This window comes from Cinclus cinclus, chromosome 1 (assembly GCF_963662255.1).
Source record: "Cinclus cinclus chromosome 1, bCinCin1.1, whole genome shotgun sequence".
Classification (NCBI taxonomy): domain Eukaryota; kingdom Metazoa; phylum Chordata; class Aves; order Passeriformes; family Cinclidae; genus Cinclus; species Cinclus cinclus.
In genome coordinates this window covers 42,051,488-42,071,277 of record NC_085046.1, presented here as the reverse complement: position 1 = coordinate 42,071,277, position 19,790 = coordinate 42,051,488, and the positions used below count along the sequence as shown (strand labels likewise).

The window sequence follows — 19,790 nt, the reverse complement described above, 5'->3', positions numbered from 1 at the left end:
TTCACAGTCAAATATGATCTGTATTTAATACCTGCTGAATTCTAAAATCCACTGTAAAAAAATACAGGAACTGCTGTTACACTGTGTAGCAATGTACTATTTTCAAAATGCTGTTTATTCTAGCAGCTGAACGGCTCTACTCACACTCACTAGTGGAAATTTTAAAAACTCCATAAAACTCTGAGCATGCTCCCTCTAACCCTGCTCCAATAGGGCTCAACATGCCACAGGCAGTCTGTGAGCAGCAGAAATTATGAGTCATGTTTGCAACATCCTTTGCCCAAGCAGATTCCTGGAGTCTAGCAGGATAGGAATTCTTACGGTAGCTTTCCTTTCTGTGGGAACATTAGAATCTTTATCCTCTACATAACCACTTATTTTCTATACTGTTAATGTCTCTGAGAGATTTGGATGAAGCTGGACAAGGATTTAAAAAGTAACCAGTGGCAGAGCAGACAGCACATCCACACTGATTTTCTTTCTGCAGGGAATTGAACTAGAAAGTGCTCATGATTGATCTACTTTGGAGTATCTACCACTGCTAACAGAGACTGCAGCTTATAATTCACAAGTGGGGATGACATAGGTTGGGACGGCAGATTATCGACCCCAGCTGTCTGCCCAACACCCAGCACACAAAAGACTCTTCATGACACAGCTGTGGAATCACTGCCTCTTGCTGAAACGGGCAAACAGTTTACACCAGCATTCTCTGAATGGCATTCAGAGTATTCACAGAGCGTCTCAGCTATCCAGAAAAGTGATGTTGGAATGAAGAGTTAGGGCTAGTAACCTTCTGTGCCACCCCCAACGAGGGCACCTCTTCTTGCAGACCCAGCTGTGAGCTGCAGTGATGCCAGAACGTGATGCCATACACAGTTGTAAGAGACATGGCAAAAGGAGGGGGAAACAGGAGGCCTTTCACATCTGAGAAGGAGCATCAAAGATGCCACAAGTGTAAATTTAACACTCCATAATACTTCATATTTTAATTAAAGTTTTGATCAGTTTTATTGTATTAAATATAAAATAGCTTGGACACTGTGCCACTGTGACATAGGCAGGAGCATAGTTGGAATCCCTACTGAGGCAGTATGATGGAGAGTCCTTGAAGTACTGCTTCATGGTGACATCCCCTATTTTACAGCAGACAATAATCTGCAAAAACAAGCATTTTCCTCAGATGACCAACTGTAGGAATCATATTTATATAAATTCAATGTACATGACAGTACCAAACAAGGCACAAAACAGTTTTATGTCTCTGAATGTTTTGTCGTGAACAAATTGAGCCTGATATCCACATGGGTATTAAATTCACTGGGATAAAATTTTTAGTTAATCTTCGTGTAAAAAGCGCGACTTTGAGTGACAGACTGAGGTATACAGGGCTTTCCTGTATCACCAGTGAACCAACGAGATTTTCGTCCTCATTGTCCTACTTCCCCATATGTCCACACGTCTCCTGGTACGTCCACGTACCCGGAGAACAGAGGCTCGCAGCAAACAGTCCGGGCTGGAAGTCGCCGACACGGGAGAGCTCCAGAGGGGGCAAGCGGCCCTTACCCCCACTGCCCGCCGAGCCGCGGCCCGGGCGGGCAGCCGGGGGCCGCCCCAGGCGCCGAGCTCGGGCATCCGGGCGTTCGCTGGAGCCGCAGCGGCGAAAAACCGAGCGGCGGTGCGGCAGGAGGGCACAGGAGGGCACCGCCGCTCCGCCACCCCGGCCCTGCCCGCCGCAGCCGCTCCTCTCCTTCACCTCCCGGGACTCGAAGGGAGCGCGAACACAGGGGCGCTCGCCTTCTGCCAGCGGCGGTCTGGCTCCTCGCTGCTGCCCCGGCGGGAGGCGACTGCGGGCGAGGAGACAGCGAGCTCCCCGTGTGTGTGTGTGTGCGTGTCCCGGCGGCGGCCCCGTCGCGGGAACTCTCCCTCCCGCCGAGGCGAGCCGGCCGGAGCCCACGCGGGCCTCACCTGGCGCTGTCCCGCACCTTGCGGGAGGCGGGGCGAGCCGGCGGGCCCGGCCCGTGGCGCTGCCGCTGCCGCCGCCGGGGGCCGGTCTCCCTCTGGGCGCGTGGGGGAAGGCGAGGCGGCGGCCCCCGCCCGCCGTAACCGCTCCCCATCCCGCCCGCTGGTGCCGCCCCCAGCATGGCGACACGGTAGAGGAGCGGCTGCGCCGGGGCGACCGCCCCCTCCCGCCTCCTCGGCACGGGCACGGCGCGCCGCGGGCGAGCGAGCGGCCTCGGCGGCGCTGCTGCCGCCGGTGCCCGGCACGGGGCTCAGCGGCGGCGGACGAGGAGGAAGAGGATGGCGGTGACGGTCGCGGCGGCGGCAGGCACGGCAGCAGCAGCAGCGGCGGCGGCGGCGGGGCCGAGCGGCCGCGCGGCGGGAGCCAGCACCGTCCCGAGCAGCTCATGGTGGCGCCCCAGACCCGCCAGCAGCGGCCGCGCCGGGGCCGCCAGCTGAGCCGGATCCCGGCGGGCGGCTCTCCCCTCTCCACACCGACCCACCGAGCGACCCGTCCCCCTCTCCCCCCTCCCCGGCGCGACTCGCGCCTCGGATCGCCCCCGCCGGGGCCGGACTGCCACCACCCCCGGGCGCCGCGGGGAAGGCGGCGGCGGCGAAGGGCACCGGGCAGCGCCAGGCGGCGGCGGGACCATGGGCGCGAAGCAGAGCAGCCCCACCGCCGCCAATGGCCGCACCCGGGCGTACTCGGGCGGGGACCTGCCTTCCTCGAGCAGCAGCAGCAGCGGCGGCGCTAACGGGACCGGCGGGCGCTCGGCCGGCGGCGGCGGCGGGCGCTACGCGCACCTGGCGGCCGCGCCTCACGCTGCTCCCGGCGGCGCGGCGGCCGGAGGAGCGGCGGCGGCATCGGCGGGGAGTGCTGCGGGGTCGGCACCCCGGAGCAGATCCCTGGGGGGCGCCACGGCCTCCGGGGCCCGGGCGGCGCAGTCCGCCTTCAACATCCCCCACAGCAGCGGCCCCTACGGCTCGCAGGACTCGGTCAGCAGCACCCCGGAGGAGGGCGGCCGGGAGCGGCCCGCGGGGGGCGGCGGCGGCTCCTCCGGCGGGCCCCGGCTAGTGATCGGCTCGCTGCCCGCGCACCTCTCGCCGCACCTGTTCGGAGGTAAGGGGCACTGTCGGGGCGGGAGGGTTTCGCTGCCTCTCCCGGTGCTGGGGGGCCGGGGTTGCGGGCGGTGGGATGGGGTGTGGGGGTGTCTTTTCCCGGCTCCGAGGTGGGACGGGTAATGAATCATCACTCCGGGGGGAGCTGCGGCTCCTCCAGGCTGGCGGCCGGGTTTGGAGACGGGGCTCTCGGGCCGGCGTCTCCTATTGTCTGTAAGGAGAGCTGCGCAAGGGGAGGTTAAAAAATGAAACGAGCCCGGCGGCGGGGAGGAAGCGGAGCCTCTCCGGCCGGCGACTTTAGACTCTAATAGCTGTAATCAGTGCCTGTGTAAATACTCTTGCCTGCTACTTACATAATTAGAATTTAATTGGATCATGTGTCTCCGCCGTTTATTCTAAAATCGGGCCAAACCCCTCTATAGGCACTGATTAATGTGTGGCTGATGCTTGTTCCTCTTTCTCAGTTCTCGGGTTCTCTGTTCAGAAAGTCGGTACAGAAGAACAGAAGTTAAATTGAGTTTCTTAATGCACCCTCTAAAAGGTGAGCAGAGCCGGATAAGCAGTCCCTGCCGCTGGAGTACGGGCTTGCAGCTCCGGTACCCCGTAGCCTTGAGGATGGGCACATGTGCTCTTGAGGCAGGAGGAGCACTCGGCTCAACTCTAAAATAACAAGAAAGCTGAGGCCCTTTGAGAAGCACATTAAACGTGGAGCGCGTTGTAGGTTTTTTTTGTTGTTTTTTTTTTTTTTTTTGGTTTTTTTTTTTTGTCTGTGTTGCGCTAGCGAGATTAATTGGGCTGGATAGGACGAGCATTTTACTGCCTGTGTTTTTTACCTTGAAGCTGAAAATCATCTTGTCTGTTGGCAGCTGCGTTCAAAGTTGCTGACTCCTTTAAGTACTGCTGAAGACTGTTCATATAGGTCAAACAATGTGCAAGTTTTATTTTTAATGGATGTATTCTTCCACTCATATTTTAAATACATACATATACATTTATATAAATAAAGATAAGTATATACGTCTATATGAACTTAATACCTAAAAGCTTCTTTTTTTTAGGGGGAAAGAAGAGTCTAAATGTAAAATTTCTATGTTTCTGCATTCTTATTAATCCATTTGTGAATACTATTTCTAGCAGGTTGGCTTTCTTATTTTCTGTAATTCACCCAGATTTTAGTCAAAGCAGAGCTGTGTGCAGCCTGACCCTCGCAGGGTACACGAGGTTTCTGTCACATGGTCTGCCGCCTCTGGCATGGTGACCTCAAGACAGCATAGCTGTTACTTCCTGTATCTGAAAATGCCTCGTCCCAGTGGTTGAACATTAACAGAAAGCTGTCAAACCTTATTATGATAAAATAATATTTTCCTCTGAGAAAGAAAACGTAAGTATTTTCGTAGTACCAAGCTGCTGGACAGGAGCAGTTTGTTGCAAGGATTCTCATTACACCATCAGAGTACCTTGAGGGGGAAGAAGGTGAATATGTTTCTTCTAGTGATGAGAGGATGGGCTATCATGGAGTGTCGTTCAGCTCGTGCTAAGCACAAGGGAATCATGGAATGTGTAGCCAATTGCTGCTCAAAGGTGAAACTTGTTTTTCCCCCTCCTTGCTTAACTTGCCTCCCGTAACTTGCCTTGGTGCCAGGAGGGAGTGGATTGAATGTAAACGAAGTGATGAGGATTAATAACCTAGGAAGCTGTATTCAGGGGCAGGAAAGTCTCTTCAAAATAGCTCTGAATTTGATCTTACTTTTCTATGGCATGTAATAAGTTTTTAAATGCTGTACTGCACTGTAATTTGTTCTTGGTGTGATGCAAAGCTTGTTGCTTTTACTGGTGCAGAAGTGGCAGGAGGGGTACACTGTCTTCATCTACTCACTAGTGAAAAATAAGGGCCGCCACGTGTTAGGAGTATAACTGGCAAGTTTCAAGATACAGCATGATTTTTAGTGAAGAAGCAAATAGATTAATAACTATCTTATGACCACATAAAGACAGTGTATCTTAGTGGGATGAATAATTGCTTCATCGTAATACTGCAACACCTGTGAAGAAGGCCTCACTTGAAGCATTATTCTTTCTTTCAATTTAAATATTCTGTGATGTGAATAATACATTACTCCGCATCCCACTCAGCGTTGCCATCCTTTTTTAGTTGCGTGTTTTGTGTTTTCTTGATTCCTTATAGTAACGACATGCTTGGGAAAAGTAGCCCAACTGGATATCATACATTAATAGCATCAGCATTCTGAAAAATAACTTGAAGCATTGTTTTTGTCCTGATGGTAACTAGCTCAAGCTTGTCTAGGTGTGGTATCTGGCATTTATCTTGTATGTCTTGAGCATGCCTGAAGTCCCCTCCCTTGTTTTGTAACTTGCAAATTAGCTGAATTATTTTTTATCTTGAAAACTGCCAAAATTAATTGTGAGGATTAGCATAGCAATTCTGCGAAAATTAAAATAAAAAGGAGCAAGAATACCTTCTATAAGTTGAACTGAATCTCCAGCTATTTGTGTTTTTAGGCATACTGCTTGGCTTCGTCAGTCAGTGACACGTGGGTGTTGCATTTGTTAAATTACTGTAATTAATTTGCCATTAGTGAATTACGCTCTATTGTCACTTTTACTGAGCTGTTCTGCATGCTGAGGTAATGTATAAATATTAACCCTCTGATGTAAGATGCTGAAATCTGTACTAAGCTTATTAGTGCACCATTTGAATGGGAATATAAGAATTACATTAATGTATTGGTAAGTATGTTCAGTTATTGCCTGTGTTCCTTTAGTAGTAACTGTAGTACTAACAGCCTTTCCTGACTCTGAAGGTCTCGTGTTCCCATCTGACCTCAGGCTAAGGCACTTTTATGAACAACACATAGTAAAGTAAATACTGCTGTGTAGCTTTGTCTCATCTCAGGGGGAGTTCAGTTCACTCAATAATCAGGTCCTTGGTCTCACAAAAAAAAAAAAGTGTGTGTTTAACTTTGTGCTGTGAGCATGCCTGATGTAGGCTTAGAGCGTTAAGCAGAGTGAGACCCAAATTCCATAAGAACTTATGGCACTCCCAGAGAGGCCAAACCTGTGCGTGACATTCAAGAGCTTTCTTGCAACACAGTGCCAAGTTCCAGCTTCCTTTAAGGTGATAACACTTATCAGGAATTTTGACCAGTAGTTTCCCTACTCTATTCCTCACTGAATGGGACTTCCCCTCTCCTCCAGCCCCAAAGTAAATATTCTTACCTTCTGTTATGTGTAGGAGAGTTGGCCCTGAGGACCATGGGGCCATATTCACATTAGTTTTTCACTGTGTTTTTAGAGATTATATACTTGTCAGCACTGCAGCAAAGCTACCACTGTAGTTATACTATAGCTTGTTTTTGTCAGTGATGCAGTTGGTTCAGCTAAAAATGGACTTTTGGGATGGTCTATGTTTTGGGTAATTCCTGATGTGTTACTTCCATCACTTAAAGTGTTGAGAGGTCCTCAGAACCCTCTTCGTGTTTATGTTCCTGTTTCTGGGTGGTCATAATTGGGAGAATTCTTGGCAAAATTTGTAGTATAGGTATCCTTCTGGTGTTCTAATTTGGGAATGTTGTTGTAAGACAATAACACCATTAAACTCTTTTTTGTTTTGTTTTGTAATTAAGACTCTCTTAGGGAGTAATATATAAAAATTCATCTTAAGATAGCTGAAACTCAAACATACTGAGTTTTTAAAATTTTCAAAATTTAATCAGTTCTTCTTTCAAGATGATTGAGCAGAGACTGTACAGGTATTATACAAAATCTCAGTTTGTGTTGTATATGGTAATATACAATTTTATAGGATGTTTTTGCAGATAGATTTTTAAATATATAGTGTTGTTAGATACAGCTGTTAACAGCTTTCATGCTTATGTCAAGATTGGGAGAAATGATTTGGAGATGAAGTTGCATCTGTTCAACTTTATTAGGAAAAGGAAGTTTGTTACGTTCTTCTTAAGCCAAATAATGATCAGACTTCTTTCATGAAATACTTTACAGTGCAGGATTTATCACCAGCTACTGAATGTACATAGCACAGGATGGGTAGAACCTTGTAGGTATATTATAATAGCATCTGTTTGTAATAACAGTAGAAGTAATGAGTGAATTCTTCATTCTATAAAAGAAATTTTATGAAAGCCTCAGGTTATAACCTGAATTCCTAGTTGGATTGTGGGAAGCAGGTAACCATAGAAGAATGATGTGAATTTTCAGAAGAGTTTTTTTGTCTCTCAAACTGCCTAGAAGGCCACATCATGTTTTGTTTCCCATCAGATCTGTGTGGTTATATGATACATTTGGATGTATTTTTGAGTTTTGAATGTCCTTTGGGCACTTTCTTGCCCTTCTCTTCCAGTATGACACACGTACTATTGCTTTGAGAAATTATGAAACTCTGAAATACTTCAGACTTAATGCTGTTCTCATTCTGCCAGCCAAAGGGGCACTCTGAAGTATTTGCCCCCTGAATTGGGAGAAAGGTTGGGAAGTATGCCTTGCAACAGGACTGTTGGGCTGGTGGGGACAGGGGATAGATACGTTCAGTTATATGAATGAGTTGACTCCGAAGTGAGAGAAGTCACTTTTGCAGTCTCTGAAGATATGGGGGGTTTTTTAAATACAATAGTATCCCCTTCACCAAAACACAGATTGAGAAATCCCTTGTGCTAGGAGAGCAGCCCAAGGAGAAGTCTATTGATAATGAGCTTTAGGAGGTCTGTTCTGTCTGATGAGTTTGAGGTATCTAGTCCCTTTGCAGAGTCTCACTGTTACAGTGTTTAGTTGAGCTTCTCTGTTCCTGCATATATTTAATGGGCAATTCAGTTCCTGGTTTGGTAGCAAAGGTGTAAAACCTCCTGAGGAGGGAACAAGAAAAAGTAGCAAAAAGTCTAACCCCACCAGCCACCTGCTCCAGCTCAGTCAGGAGAGTGCTTATAGTCTCAAATGTTAAGCATTTGGACAAAGTGAGCTAAAAGAAGAATTGTTTTGAGTCTTCTAGTGGTGCTCATGAAATCCCTGGGAGTCATCTTTCATTTCCTTCAGCTGGAGACCCGTCTCTGTGATGATGAGTAGCTTGGGGCAGTGAAGTAAAGACTGAGGTGAGTGATAGGGGATCTTTGAAAGGCTTCTTTTTGAAGTTTTGTTTTTTGTTTTTTGTTCCCCTCTTCCTGCTTGGTAAACAAAAGGGTTTAGGAGAAGCCAAATAATAAAAAATGACAGCACTGCCATTTGCGGGAGAAATGTAAATAGTTAACCGTCTGAAGAAAAGGAAACAGCCAAATTGTAATGGCTTATATAAATATTTCTTTTGGCTATCAAGGTAGTGATAATACCTGACTGAACCTTTGCAGTGCCAGTTTAAACAAAGGCCTTCCTCTTATTTAATGTCTTTTGAATACCTATGTAACCCTGACAGAGTGTCTCTCCTCGTGTTCTGTCATACAATTGCAGACTAGTCTTCAGCAATCTCCCAAGTAATTTCTTTGTCTCATAAAGAAAGCCTTTTGTCACTGCTAGAAATTCAAAACTATTTTTAAAACATGTTGCCTATTCATCTGTTTGGGTAAGTTCTCCTCCCCTGTTCTTTCCAGCTGCTCATGGAAAACATAATGCAAATGTTCTTGAATTGCTCTCTTAGCCTTGCAGGAATCTTTTAAGTTTTGAATAATGTAAAAATTTTAGGGTAGGTTTTACTTGCTATTTGTGTACAAGCAATTTTACATTATTTTCAAGATTTTTCTGCAGTGTGCCTACTGCCTATTAATGGCTTAATTAGTTTCAGGAGAGGTGTATGGTCATTTTGACAGATTGTGTTCATTTACTGTGGTAATGGAGCATGTTGTTCTAGCAGATGTTTAACCTGTGAAAAGAAAGTGAGAAATCCTTGAGTGCTCCAGGTTTCTATTTTGGAGCATCTTGAAAGACATGCATCTTTCCAATCAAAGAAAACAAAAACCACAACTACCTGAATAAAACCAGAACTGCATATCTTAAGCATCTGGGGAGTGGTTTTTTTTGTTTTTTTTTTTTTTTTTACTACTATCTGGATAGATATTCCCTAGACAAGTGCTTATGTTCCCATCTTTGTAAATGATCATTGTGACTTTCATGAGGATATCCCAGTGTGCATTCAGAGGTATTAGACCTCTGTTGTTTGGTAGGGTTCAAATTCCTGGTGCTTACAAAAATGGGAGGGTAAGCCATAGAACGAATGGGCCTGGTTCTCCCTTTCACTCAGGACATGCTTCTATTTTCTGCTTGGAAATTGAATAGTATTGACCTGGAGAGATCAGGAAGCATGTAGGAAAATCTCACAGGGCTTGAGGTGTCTGACTGCCTGCCAAGCAGAATACCAAGTGTTGTGTGGGATTTGACTCTATCGCTCCTGGTTGTCATCTTCAGGACCTGTCCTAGCTGGGTTTTTTCTTGCTAGTCTGCTCTGTCTCAAAATCAGACCACCACAGCCTGTGCACAGTCCCCAAAGGGTGGGTGTGCTGCATACCATTGGGGATATTTTTAGTAGATTCTATTTGCTGACTGACTTAGTGTGCTATAAATACAGAGTTCTCATCTGGCATGCACTTTGTGTGTCTTCTAGTAACTTATAATAAATTCACCTAAGAATAATGGCAAGGAGAAGCAAGCTGTTACAATTTGTTTGGCTTTCCATACAAAGTGTCATTTATATAATGCAATTATTTAGTAACATTTTAACTGTAAATGGCTTTTAAAACTAGTGGTATTCCAAAACACTTCCTAGCTGGACTCCCATAATTAGTCCTTATGTCAAATTGATTTATACTTCATTTTCATTATGGTTTTAAAAGTTGAAGGTGGAGTTTGTAGATATGGGAGGTTACTTGAGCATCTGGAATACTGTCAGTACTAGTAAATTACAGTATTTTTTATGCCAACACTAGCATATTTCATAAAGGTTATTCTCTGGTAAAAAAATGAAGCTTAATTATGACTCTTCTGGAATTTTTTTCCCTGAAGTGTAGGTGTCTATGCAATTTCTTGAGTTGAAATATAGTTAAGGCATTTGTAGGACTCAATGCAGGAAGGGGAAGATCCCATGTCTTACTAAAATACAGATGCATTTGTCTTTGATTGTTGAATTTGACAGAGAATTGAAGGATGTGTTCTTGCTGAATTGTACTGAGTGTAACCTAAATGCAGTTGTTCTGTACTGCTAAAATAAAAAATATCATAACATACACTAACAGATGTGAAGTTTTCCATGTGCAGCAAAAGAAAAGACTGCTCAGAGGTGCTTTCTGCAGATTGCCTGAACACATAAGCAGTATTTTGAGAACCTTAATTTTTCTAATAACAAAATCTGGACCGATCTGGTGATAGTCTTTCAGAAAACTTACAAACTAGGCAGTCATCCTGTCAAGAATCTTAGTTCCCTGGAAATTGTGTTACTTTGAATCCTGATTTCCTGCAGCTATCAGAAGTTTCACCTATTGTAGAATGAAGATCATCACTCCTTTATTCTTCAGTATGAATGTGGATGCAAGTACCAGTTTGGGGATAAAGAATCTTGCTTTTCTCAGGAAAATGCTGTGGCCCTACAAAGCAAATGTCAGAGACATAATGGTGGACAATCTCCAGAAAGCAAAGAACAGTGACAATAGTAAAATGTGGTTCTCTGTGGTCATTTAACTGCTTCGCTTTCAATATGAGGCAGTTCTTTTTCTTCTCAGTGTCTTTGTTGCATCAGCAAGGATGACTGAAGTAGCCTAAGATGCCAGACTTGAGAATTTGCTGTCCATTTTCTTCTGTGTGTTGTTGTCCTTTGGAAAGAATGAGTTTAAAAATCACCCACCTGTTCTGAGTATTGGAAGGCATAGTTTGCATGTGTATGAGTGTCTCAGGGCTCCTATAATGTCTTACATTGGATAATCATGATTTAGCTTCAGAGCTGATGGTGATGAAGTTTTCTAAAAGGTGGTATGGCTGTGTTCAGGTGTGAAGTGTCCAAATATAGGGTTAGCTATGCAACTTTCCTTCTGATTTTTCAATGCTGTGGTTTTTGTTTTTTTTTTTTTCAAACTCAGTTGTAAATTATAGCTGGTTTGAGTGTCTGAGTTTTTAGGGTCTTTTTTCACTCTCTTAGCCACGTGGATATAATTGTTAGAGGCAGTCAGATCAGTTTGGAGATATACTTGTTTTATTTTTATATTGGGAGTATTGCTCAATGAATGTCAAGTAGATTGGCTGCCTGAGTACAAAGTAGAGCAAAGATGACCTGATTTTTTTGTTAAAGCTTTAGATTTAGATTGTATCTATTAACAAATTACAATTCCAAAATAACGATACGTTATTGTGAAACTATTTCTATGTTTTTAGAGTGCTGTGTAAAGAAATAGGATACCTGGTCCACCCATGCAATAGTGCCATAAAGCTGTTGCTGGCTGAAGAGAAATAATCTACTAAGACAGTATATGAATGAAAACAGCATGAAATTCCATATGGAGAAGAGCTGCATGCTCTCAAAGAAACACTCTTTGAATATCTGATTCAGATGTCCTAACATTTGCATACTAGAGGTCTAATATTAAGATACCAGATGACAAGTGTACAGGCATTGGCTCACTTCTTAAGGACTGAAATACAATTAAGATGAAGAGTAATGCATGTTTGCTACAGCTTGGCTGTTGGATAAGTTTGTACCAGTGTGCTGTGTCTGTGAATTTGTGTGTTACGTAAGTGATAACATTATCAAAGACACATGATACTGAACTTCTTCATAACCCTGGATGTGGAAAAAATGAAGTGTTGAAAATACTATTGGAATAAAATACAGCACTGAAATAGCTTCTGGTTTGGAGGAAATACAGATGCCATTGCTAGAATAATAAACTGTGTACCAAAATAAACTGGTTTTCATGCACTCGGTAAGATCGAGGTCCAGTGACAGCTTAAAACTAGGGAGTGGAGGAAATGTTCCTTGGAAATGTGGGACTAGTTTTCCTGCAAACAAAGGGATAAGGAAACTAATGCAAATAATGTGTTTTGTGTTGTGCAAGGTGGGGAATGGATGACGTGTTCAGCCCAGGCTATTCTCTTTGTGTCTCCACTTGGCCTCTCCAGTCATAGAGTACACAGTTGTGTTCAGCTGATGAAGTCAGAGGAAATGATGAACACATTTGGAGCTGGATGGCAAAAGTTCCTCCTAGTGGGCTGGGCTGGTATTATGTGACTTCTCTAGAGGTGTGCAGGCAACCAGCCTTTTACGTGTAATGGTTGTACATTTTGCTTTAAAGCTTTGTTTAGAATAAGTGTTTAAAAGCATTGTAAGCTTGGATGATTATAGCTGTTTAATATGTTGGGGAAATCCATTAGTTTGTGAAAAGTGATCTGGAATTAAGCTCTCTGAAGTGAGCTTAGACTGACAGCAGTGTTGAGATTGTTCCTATCCACACAGATTTATATGGTCATGGAATCTGAGGTCATGGAGTGATTGTCAAAAGCATTAATTTTTGAATTCTGGCCATTTTAGATTTGCTTTTAGGGACTGACTAGCCAGTAAGCAAGTTACAGAGAAAGGCTGCCATGTTACAATAAATATAAGGCAGGGAATACTTAGCAATGATAAAACTATTCAGAGTATAAATTTTTGCCAGGAGTTTTTTATCATTGTTCTGTCATGGATTTGCACTATCTCTGGGCTGTTAAATAGCTGTGTCCCATGGCAGCCTAAAACTTTGTTAGCTGTAGTGTGCAAGTGTTTTTTGAAATATGTTTAAAAACAAATATTTGTATTCAACATACTGCTGGCCCAGCACTATTCACAAAGATGCAGAATTGAAATGAGTTGAAAATGTGAGCACCCCAGGAAATGTTAGCCTCAAAAAAAATCATCTGGCAAGGATCCCAAATTTGTAAGTAAGAGAGAAGGAAAGGTCTGTATGGAATGGTGGTGTTTGTTGCATTCTTACTTAGAGGGAATCAGGATGCAAGGATATGAGTACTGATACTATTGTTTTCTAATCTTTTAAATTATGGTCCTGAGACACTAAAGCTCTGTGTCGCTTATTGAGAGCCTCTCCTTTTTTCTTCCTTTTCCCTGCCCTTTTGCAGTTTTCTGTATGGATGAGTCATCTTACTTGCAATAGCTTTATTAGTAATTGTAGTGCTATTGAAAACAAAGATAAATATGCAGAAATACTGCCTTAGCTGGATTTTAAAAATATTTGCATTTAAAAAGATGATGTTTGAGTTTAGGACTTGTTTCTTTGTTTTCCTTAAAGGACATAATTTAGGGTATTATATATATTTTGAATTTTAACTTTAATATCCTAGTTTTATCTAGCAGTTGTAATATCAGTAGTATTAATGGAGGAATAACACTGAAGGGAAACCTACTGAAATAAATAAATAGTTCTGTATGAAAGAGAAGAAGCCATTTTGATTATTTATTTTAGGGTATCTACTCATAGGTATTTTCTTGGATACAGAATTTTCTAACTTGCATTTTCATGAACTTCAAAATTGTGATGTAAATTTTGCTTTTTGCTAGCAGTGTTTTGAAGCACATATGAGTTAAAACTGATTAAACTTGCTCCTCAAAGAGCTAACCATGTAAATGGTCTGTACATTTAACACAAAGGCACTATAGCCTGGAATTTAAATGTCAACATATTAGATTATAATCCTATTGGTTTTCTGTTTATGCCTTAAGGATTTGTAAATCTACGAAATTACACACTTGTAATTTGATTGCAGACATTTGAAATTTCAGATAAAAGTAGAAAAGGAAGAAAAGCCTCAAGATAGGACCTTATTTTTCTTTTATTTTCCCTCCTGTAGTTTCTGTCTAATACACTAAGCCTTATGCTCCTTCAGGCAATGATGATAAATGTACTAGGTACAATGTTTTTAAGCTATTGGTACAGCTAAAACACTATGAAGACATCGTTACTCCAGTCAGTGAGTCTTGCTCGTGCAGAACTTTTTGTTTGCTTGCAAATCTACCTTGAAGGGCATAATCCCATTTGTCAGGAATTGTCATCTGTAACTGACAAGGATTTCTTCCTCTGCTGAAGGGGAAGGAGCTCTTTCTGCAGTCTCAGTATTCATGCTGTTATATTGTTAGATTTGTAGCCCTCTGCAGAATCTCATAAATTGTAAGCAAATTTTAATGGTGCTTTCCTAACCCTGGAAGTCAGTGAATATTATGGCAATTGAACCCTCTGAGGATTGCATATATCACCACAAGTACTTGTACACAGAGAGGTAAATATAGAGGAAAGATACTTTCCCAGCTATTTCAGTCAGATGTTGTAAGCAATACTTAAACATTGCTTTTTCCTTTCTCAGAGAGTGTTTTGGAAAATAATTAATAGTTTAAAAATTCATTTAAAAATCATTATCATATTTAGGTTATTATGCATACAATTACTTTTCTCCAAAAACTTTATGCAAAAGAGCTTGTAAGGACAGATTTAATTCTAATGAGTGATGTATGGGCAAAAGTCTCTGTGATGCTCTTAGAGCATGAGGAGACCTTGGGGATCCTACCAGCACTGGAATATTGGATCAGCTGGGTTTAGCCCATTCTGTGCAGATGATGTTTATTCTTTCTTAATTTCTTAGTGGAAAACCATCTAATTTCTCTGGTGTTTTATTTTGACAACTAATTTTACCATTGGAAAAATTCCTAATAAGCAAATTACTCTTACTGTTTTGCAACTGATTTCCAATTTTGAATGCAGAAATTTGCAATTAATGTGTTTTTAGCAGTTAGTTCTTTTCTAATTACAATCATGAAGGCTCTTTTTTTCTTTTCTAATTGTACTTGACTCTTGCTAGCTATTAGCTACAATTTCAATTATGCATATATAGCCTTGAAATGTAACTGAAAAGGCATTTATAGCACTTAGTACCTCTCAGTTTTTATAGCCTCTTACTTTGAATTAGATTTGTAGAAAGCTCTGGTTTGCTCGATGTGTCTGACAAAAAAAAAAAAAAAGGGACCAGGGTGGTAATGAAGAAGACAACATTAACCAATAAAGTACCTGTCTTTGAAAATGTAGGTTGTTTGTTTCTGTCAATGGCTGCGTGCCTAGTGAGATTCAGGAGGATAGACTGATAAGAGAATTCATTGAAAAGGCTTGTGTATAGAGTTATCTAGTGTTACTGTTTGTATGAGGTAGTAAACTTGAAGCTGCTGCTTCTTGTATAAACAAGAAACCCAGCAGCAATTATTCTTTAAAACCAAAAGCAGCTGTTTGGGCTGTAAAAAACCGTCTCCATAACACAGATGAAAGTACCACTGCGACTGTTTATACAAATTGGCACTTGTGCTGTATAAATAGAGGAGAATTTCAGGGCTTTTCTTACACTTGCATATACCTCATCATCCTGGTATACAAGCTGAAGTTTTTCTCTTTATTCCTTTTAAGCCATGAATCTCAGCCTAAGCCGACGGTAAAAACTTAAAGGGCTCGATCCTGGCATGGCTGCAGAAGGCAGACCTCATGTATTAATATGTTGGTGTCATTCTTGTGGTATTTGGCTAACTGCACTTAATAGCGGGATTAACGAAAGGCTGGTAATCAAGGATGAATTGTTTGGGGTAAAGACCCGCTCTGTGGAAGCCGAGGAGAGGAGAAGCCGGCGCCCCAGGCGAGTCCCTGGCCGGCAGAACCTGTTCAGCACCCGCGCCCTGGACAGCTCAGGCGGAGCCGGGTCCCGGCGGCCGCTCCCCGCCAGGTGCTCCGGGGCGCGGGGCTCCTACAGGGAGCTGTCCGTGCCGCCCGGGACTGAGCTCCTGGCTCGGCTGTTCCGGCCTATTTAAAACACCCAGAGTTCGTGACACTCTCATTTGCCCCAGTGCAGCGGAAAGCAGCTTTGCTGCCTTGAGGGTAGACCAGCTATGCTTCCCTGGAAGGCTCTTTGTCGTTCTTTCCAAGTTGGACTCACAGACCTGCACTTATTTTCTTTCTTTCTTTCTTTTTTTTTTTTGAATCAGAAGTTTATCTACTTGTTCACTTTTCTCTTAGAAAATAGGTTTCTTGTCACAGCTTTCCAAAACATTGCTAAATCATCAGCTTCCTTATTCTCAGTTTCATCTCTGTTGTTTGTTTTTCACGTGGTTTAAGGACTTTCCGGAGCTAGTTCTCATTTTCTGCTGAAAGTTTTGTTAGGCTTGTGGTTTCAACTGGACTTCTCTGCTTGGTTCCTCACAGTATGTGGAAGTAGAAAACTAAATGCGAATTATGCAGATCCTTGCTGTTCTCACAGTTTGGTGCTCTGTGACACCACCAGTGTTTTAAAAAGAGAGAATTAAAGTATTTGACCTTAAATGTTTGAAAACCTGGAGAAACCTCTGGTATGTTTTGAGTTAGTATTAAAAAGTTGCCTTGAGCAGTAGGAGGCTCACTGAAAGCTTTAGGAATAATAGTAATTTCTCTTGACAAGAGTATAAAGTCTACAAGGTGGTATCCTGGAATATTTGTTTTTGAAAAGAGATGGCTTTGCATCCAGTAATGCTGAGGTAACAAGACAAGATCTATCTTGTGTTTGGAAGAAAAAGAACAAAATGTGAATAATTAATTTCACTTAATGGCTTTCAAAGCCAAGATGGAAAACACGGTAATACTTTGATTCCTGTGTGAAAACAAGTTTTGTAAATACTTTAGCAAGCTTTTTCCTTTTCTTTCTATGACCCTGCTGCAGAGAGCTATGTGGTTTGAATATTTTTTATATTGTTAAGCACAGTTTATTTAAGACAGTATGTGCTTTTTTCCCTACTTGCTGTCATCTTTTTAGCAATGTCTTGCAGGACTTGTCTTAGGGGTGGAAATCTTAAGTAAATATGAATTCATTTTTATGCTGAAGACCTTTTTGTATACTACTATGTCATTGCACCAGGTTCTATATGAACATTGGCAGCTTTATTTGTTTTGCTGCTAAACAAATTAAAAAGGAACTCACGTGCATTTCTTGTACTCCCTGCTGGAAGAGATAAGGTGAATTTCAGGAAGAAAAGAAAATAAACTGGCTTTGCTATTTCAGTTGTTGGAATGTATGTTCTAAATGAAGAATGGAAATCCATCACTAAACAAAGTTAATATTGGAGTTTCCTTAGTGTCTTGGAAAAGATATGTTTCCAGATCACTTGTCCCTAAGTTATGGGTTACTTTGCTTTGTTTAGGTTGGACCCCTGCCATATATCTGGGAACTGTGGCAAGTTGTTGGGTGATTTCCAGGGCTGCATTCTACCTTTCAGTTATTATTTATTGCTATTTTTTTTCCCCTCCTCTTAATCCTGCTTCATTTTCGAGATGATTTACAACATTATTTTATTCTTAAGTCCTTGGTTTTTATTGAAGTCGTATTCTGGAAGTTATTTCCCTGGTATTTGGATTTCTTAAGTTTGGTATACAAACAGTTCTTTCTCCGCATAGTTACAGAAACATACAGTGACTGGGCAGTAAATTCATGAAATGCTATTTGTATTTGCTTGGTTGGGGATGGAACCCACCATGTACATTTACATCACATAAATTTAAGACCTACTTTAAGAGCTTAGCCTGTGCAAGACAAAAGTTAGTAGTTTTATAAGGGTTTTCCTTTCCTTGATTAATTTTGTTTCTATCTGTAAAATTGACCCTGAGGGAATAGGAATTGATAATACAAGTTGTCATAACTGGCACATTAGATGTTCCTGTATCTTTTGTGAATTACTTGTGTGCAGGCCATTTGTATATTAAAAATAAGGCAGCTTTGTAGCTGTCCATATTGATACATTTGAGATCAGAATTTTTGTCTAAATTGGTTTTAAAGACTCCGACTTGTGTATGCGTGTTCTTGCCAGAATACTAATAGCTTAGAATACTGTACTATTCTTTCAATATTTGGAATTGATTTCCGTAGGCTTGCTGTTTTATTTTGTGGATAGCCCTGCCCTCAGCTTTGTGACAAATCAGGCCAGGCCAGGCCAAGAACAAAAATAAGGTACTGCAGGAGTTACAATCCCACCTGTGTTGTAGGTCAGTAACACAGTGAATTGACACACGTTGGATTTTGTTTTTCTGAGCCTAGATCACCTGTTTCCCCTCAAAGCTGTCACTGTATGGCTCTAGAGTAACTAGGTGACTGTGTAACAAGATCAGTCCATGTCAAGTTTTAGTGCAACCCATATGAATTTTCTTGCAGGTAGACACCTGGTTAATGAGTTTTTACTTTTCTTCTGGAAGTTCTTGTGTATATTTTAAGTATTGTGGGCATCCTTCCTTAATTAAGAGTTTAATTTGCAATGTTTTGAATATCTCTGATGTCAGTAAGAATTGTCCTACTTACACAATAGTGAAGAAGGACAATTTTCTTGTTTTCGACTTCTACCCAAAGATGTATTCTCATGTATGAAAAAGAATTCTATTCCCATATTTTCGACATAACCCTTCCAACTGCATCTATTTTTTTCCTCTTAGGGCAGCTTCTGGACGAGTCTGATACAGTCTTAGCTAAGCACCAGTTTTAAACATGGAACAGAATTTCTGTCTGTCCAACCATGTTCTGGGCAAAGTACCTGACAGAGAGTGTACAAGGCTGAAGTCTTCTGTTCACAGAAGTTCAGCAATCATTCATGTTGCAGCCTGGAGCTGGAGGAACCCCGTGAAGAATTAGAGAGATGTTAGTTTTCTGTAGCTTGCCCACTGCCCTGCAGAGATGTCTTCCAGACCAGAAACTGCTGTTGTAGGTTACAGGATTAATAGAACAACTGGTACAATGTCTGCACAGTTCTGGGAAGAAGAGACATAAGTGGTTTAAATGGCATTTGCACTGTTCAGAGCCAGGAATTGTATTGAATATTGCTTCATTTCAGGGGAAAAAAACAATAAAAATAGGTTTCTCTTTCTCTTAGCACATCTCTTGGTTTACTGGTCTCTGATTTGATACAAATACTTTAAAGGACAGGTATGGCAAGACCTCCTTTAGAGAGAAAAGTATGCTTTAGGGGAAACTTGCAGGAATACCAGGCTTCCCTTAGGAGCTTTTATTAAGTGTCCCCAAAAATGGTAGTTAAAGACAAGTTTTAAAAAAAAGTTACTTGATAAACCTGCAAAGCTGGGAGGCAGAGGCTGTCTTTTCTGTGCCTATGACTTATTTCTCAGAAGTCTTCAATACAGATAGAATTTGCTATGGAAGAGCTGGAACAAGGCAGTCTTTTCACCAGAGCTCGTGACTTACACCTGGCTTAATCTCACTGTTGTATGTGTGGCTGTACTGTGAAATTTATCACAGCTGCTCTTACACTCACCTATGTGCAGTGGACGTACCTGCCTTCTGAGGGCTTCTTCCACAAGGAAAGGAGAGGATTTAAACCTGTGTCCATGTGGGAAACGGCTCCTTTGCTGTCTCCTAAAAAACAGAATAAGAAAGCCTTTTAGAAAACTGATAATCATTTAAGTGTGAGAGATTTATTCTTCAAGACCATAATGGGGATTTTTATTTCATAAGACACTGAAAGTATATCTACTTTGTCAACTACTACTACATAGTATATCTACTATGTCTACTGAAACAGAAGTATTTTTGAGGTACTAATGTCCCTCTTAGATAAAGAAGATTTAATTTGAAAAAGTAAAATGCCTTTAAATTGTTAAGTGTTAGAATTAACAATGTGTTCAGTG

At 42.0% G+C, this 19,790-nt stretch overlaps 1 protein-coding gene across 1 annotated transcript in view; it reads left to right on the top strand.

Annotated features, from left to right (window-relative positions):
• The first annotated feature begins 2,652 nt into the window (after positions 1-2,652).
• Positions 2,653-19,790, top strand: part of ZNRF2 (zinc and ring finger 2) — a 50,584-nt gene continuing 33,446 nt past the window's right edge. The window contains exon 1 of the mRNA XM_062496699.1: positions 2,653-3,121. Coding sequence (XP_062352683.1) covers positions 2,653-3,121 — 469 coding nt within the window. The remainder of the gene's footprint in view (positions 3,122-19,790) is intronic.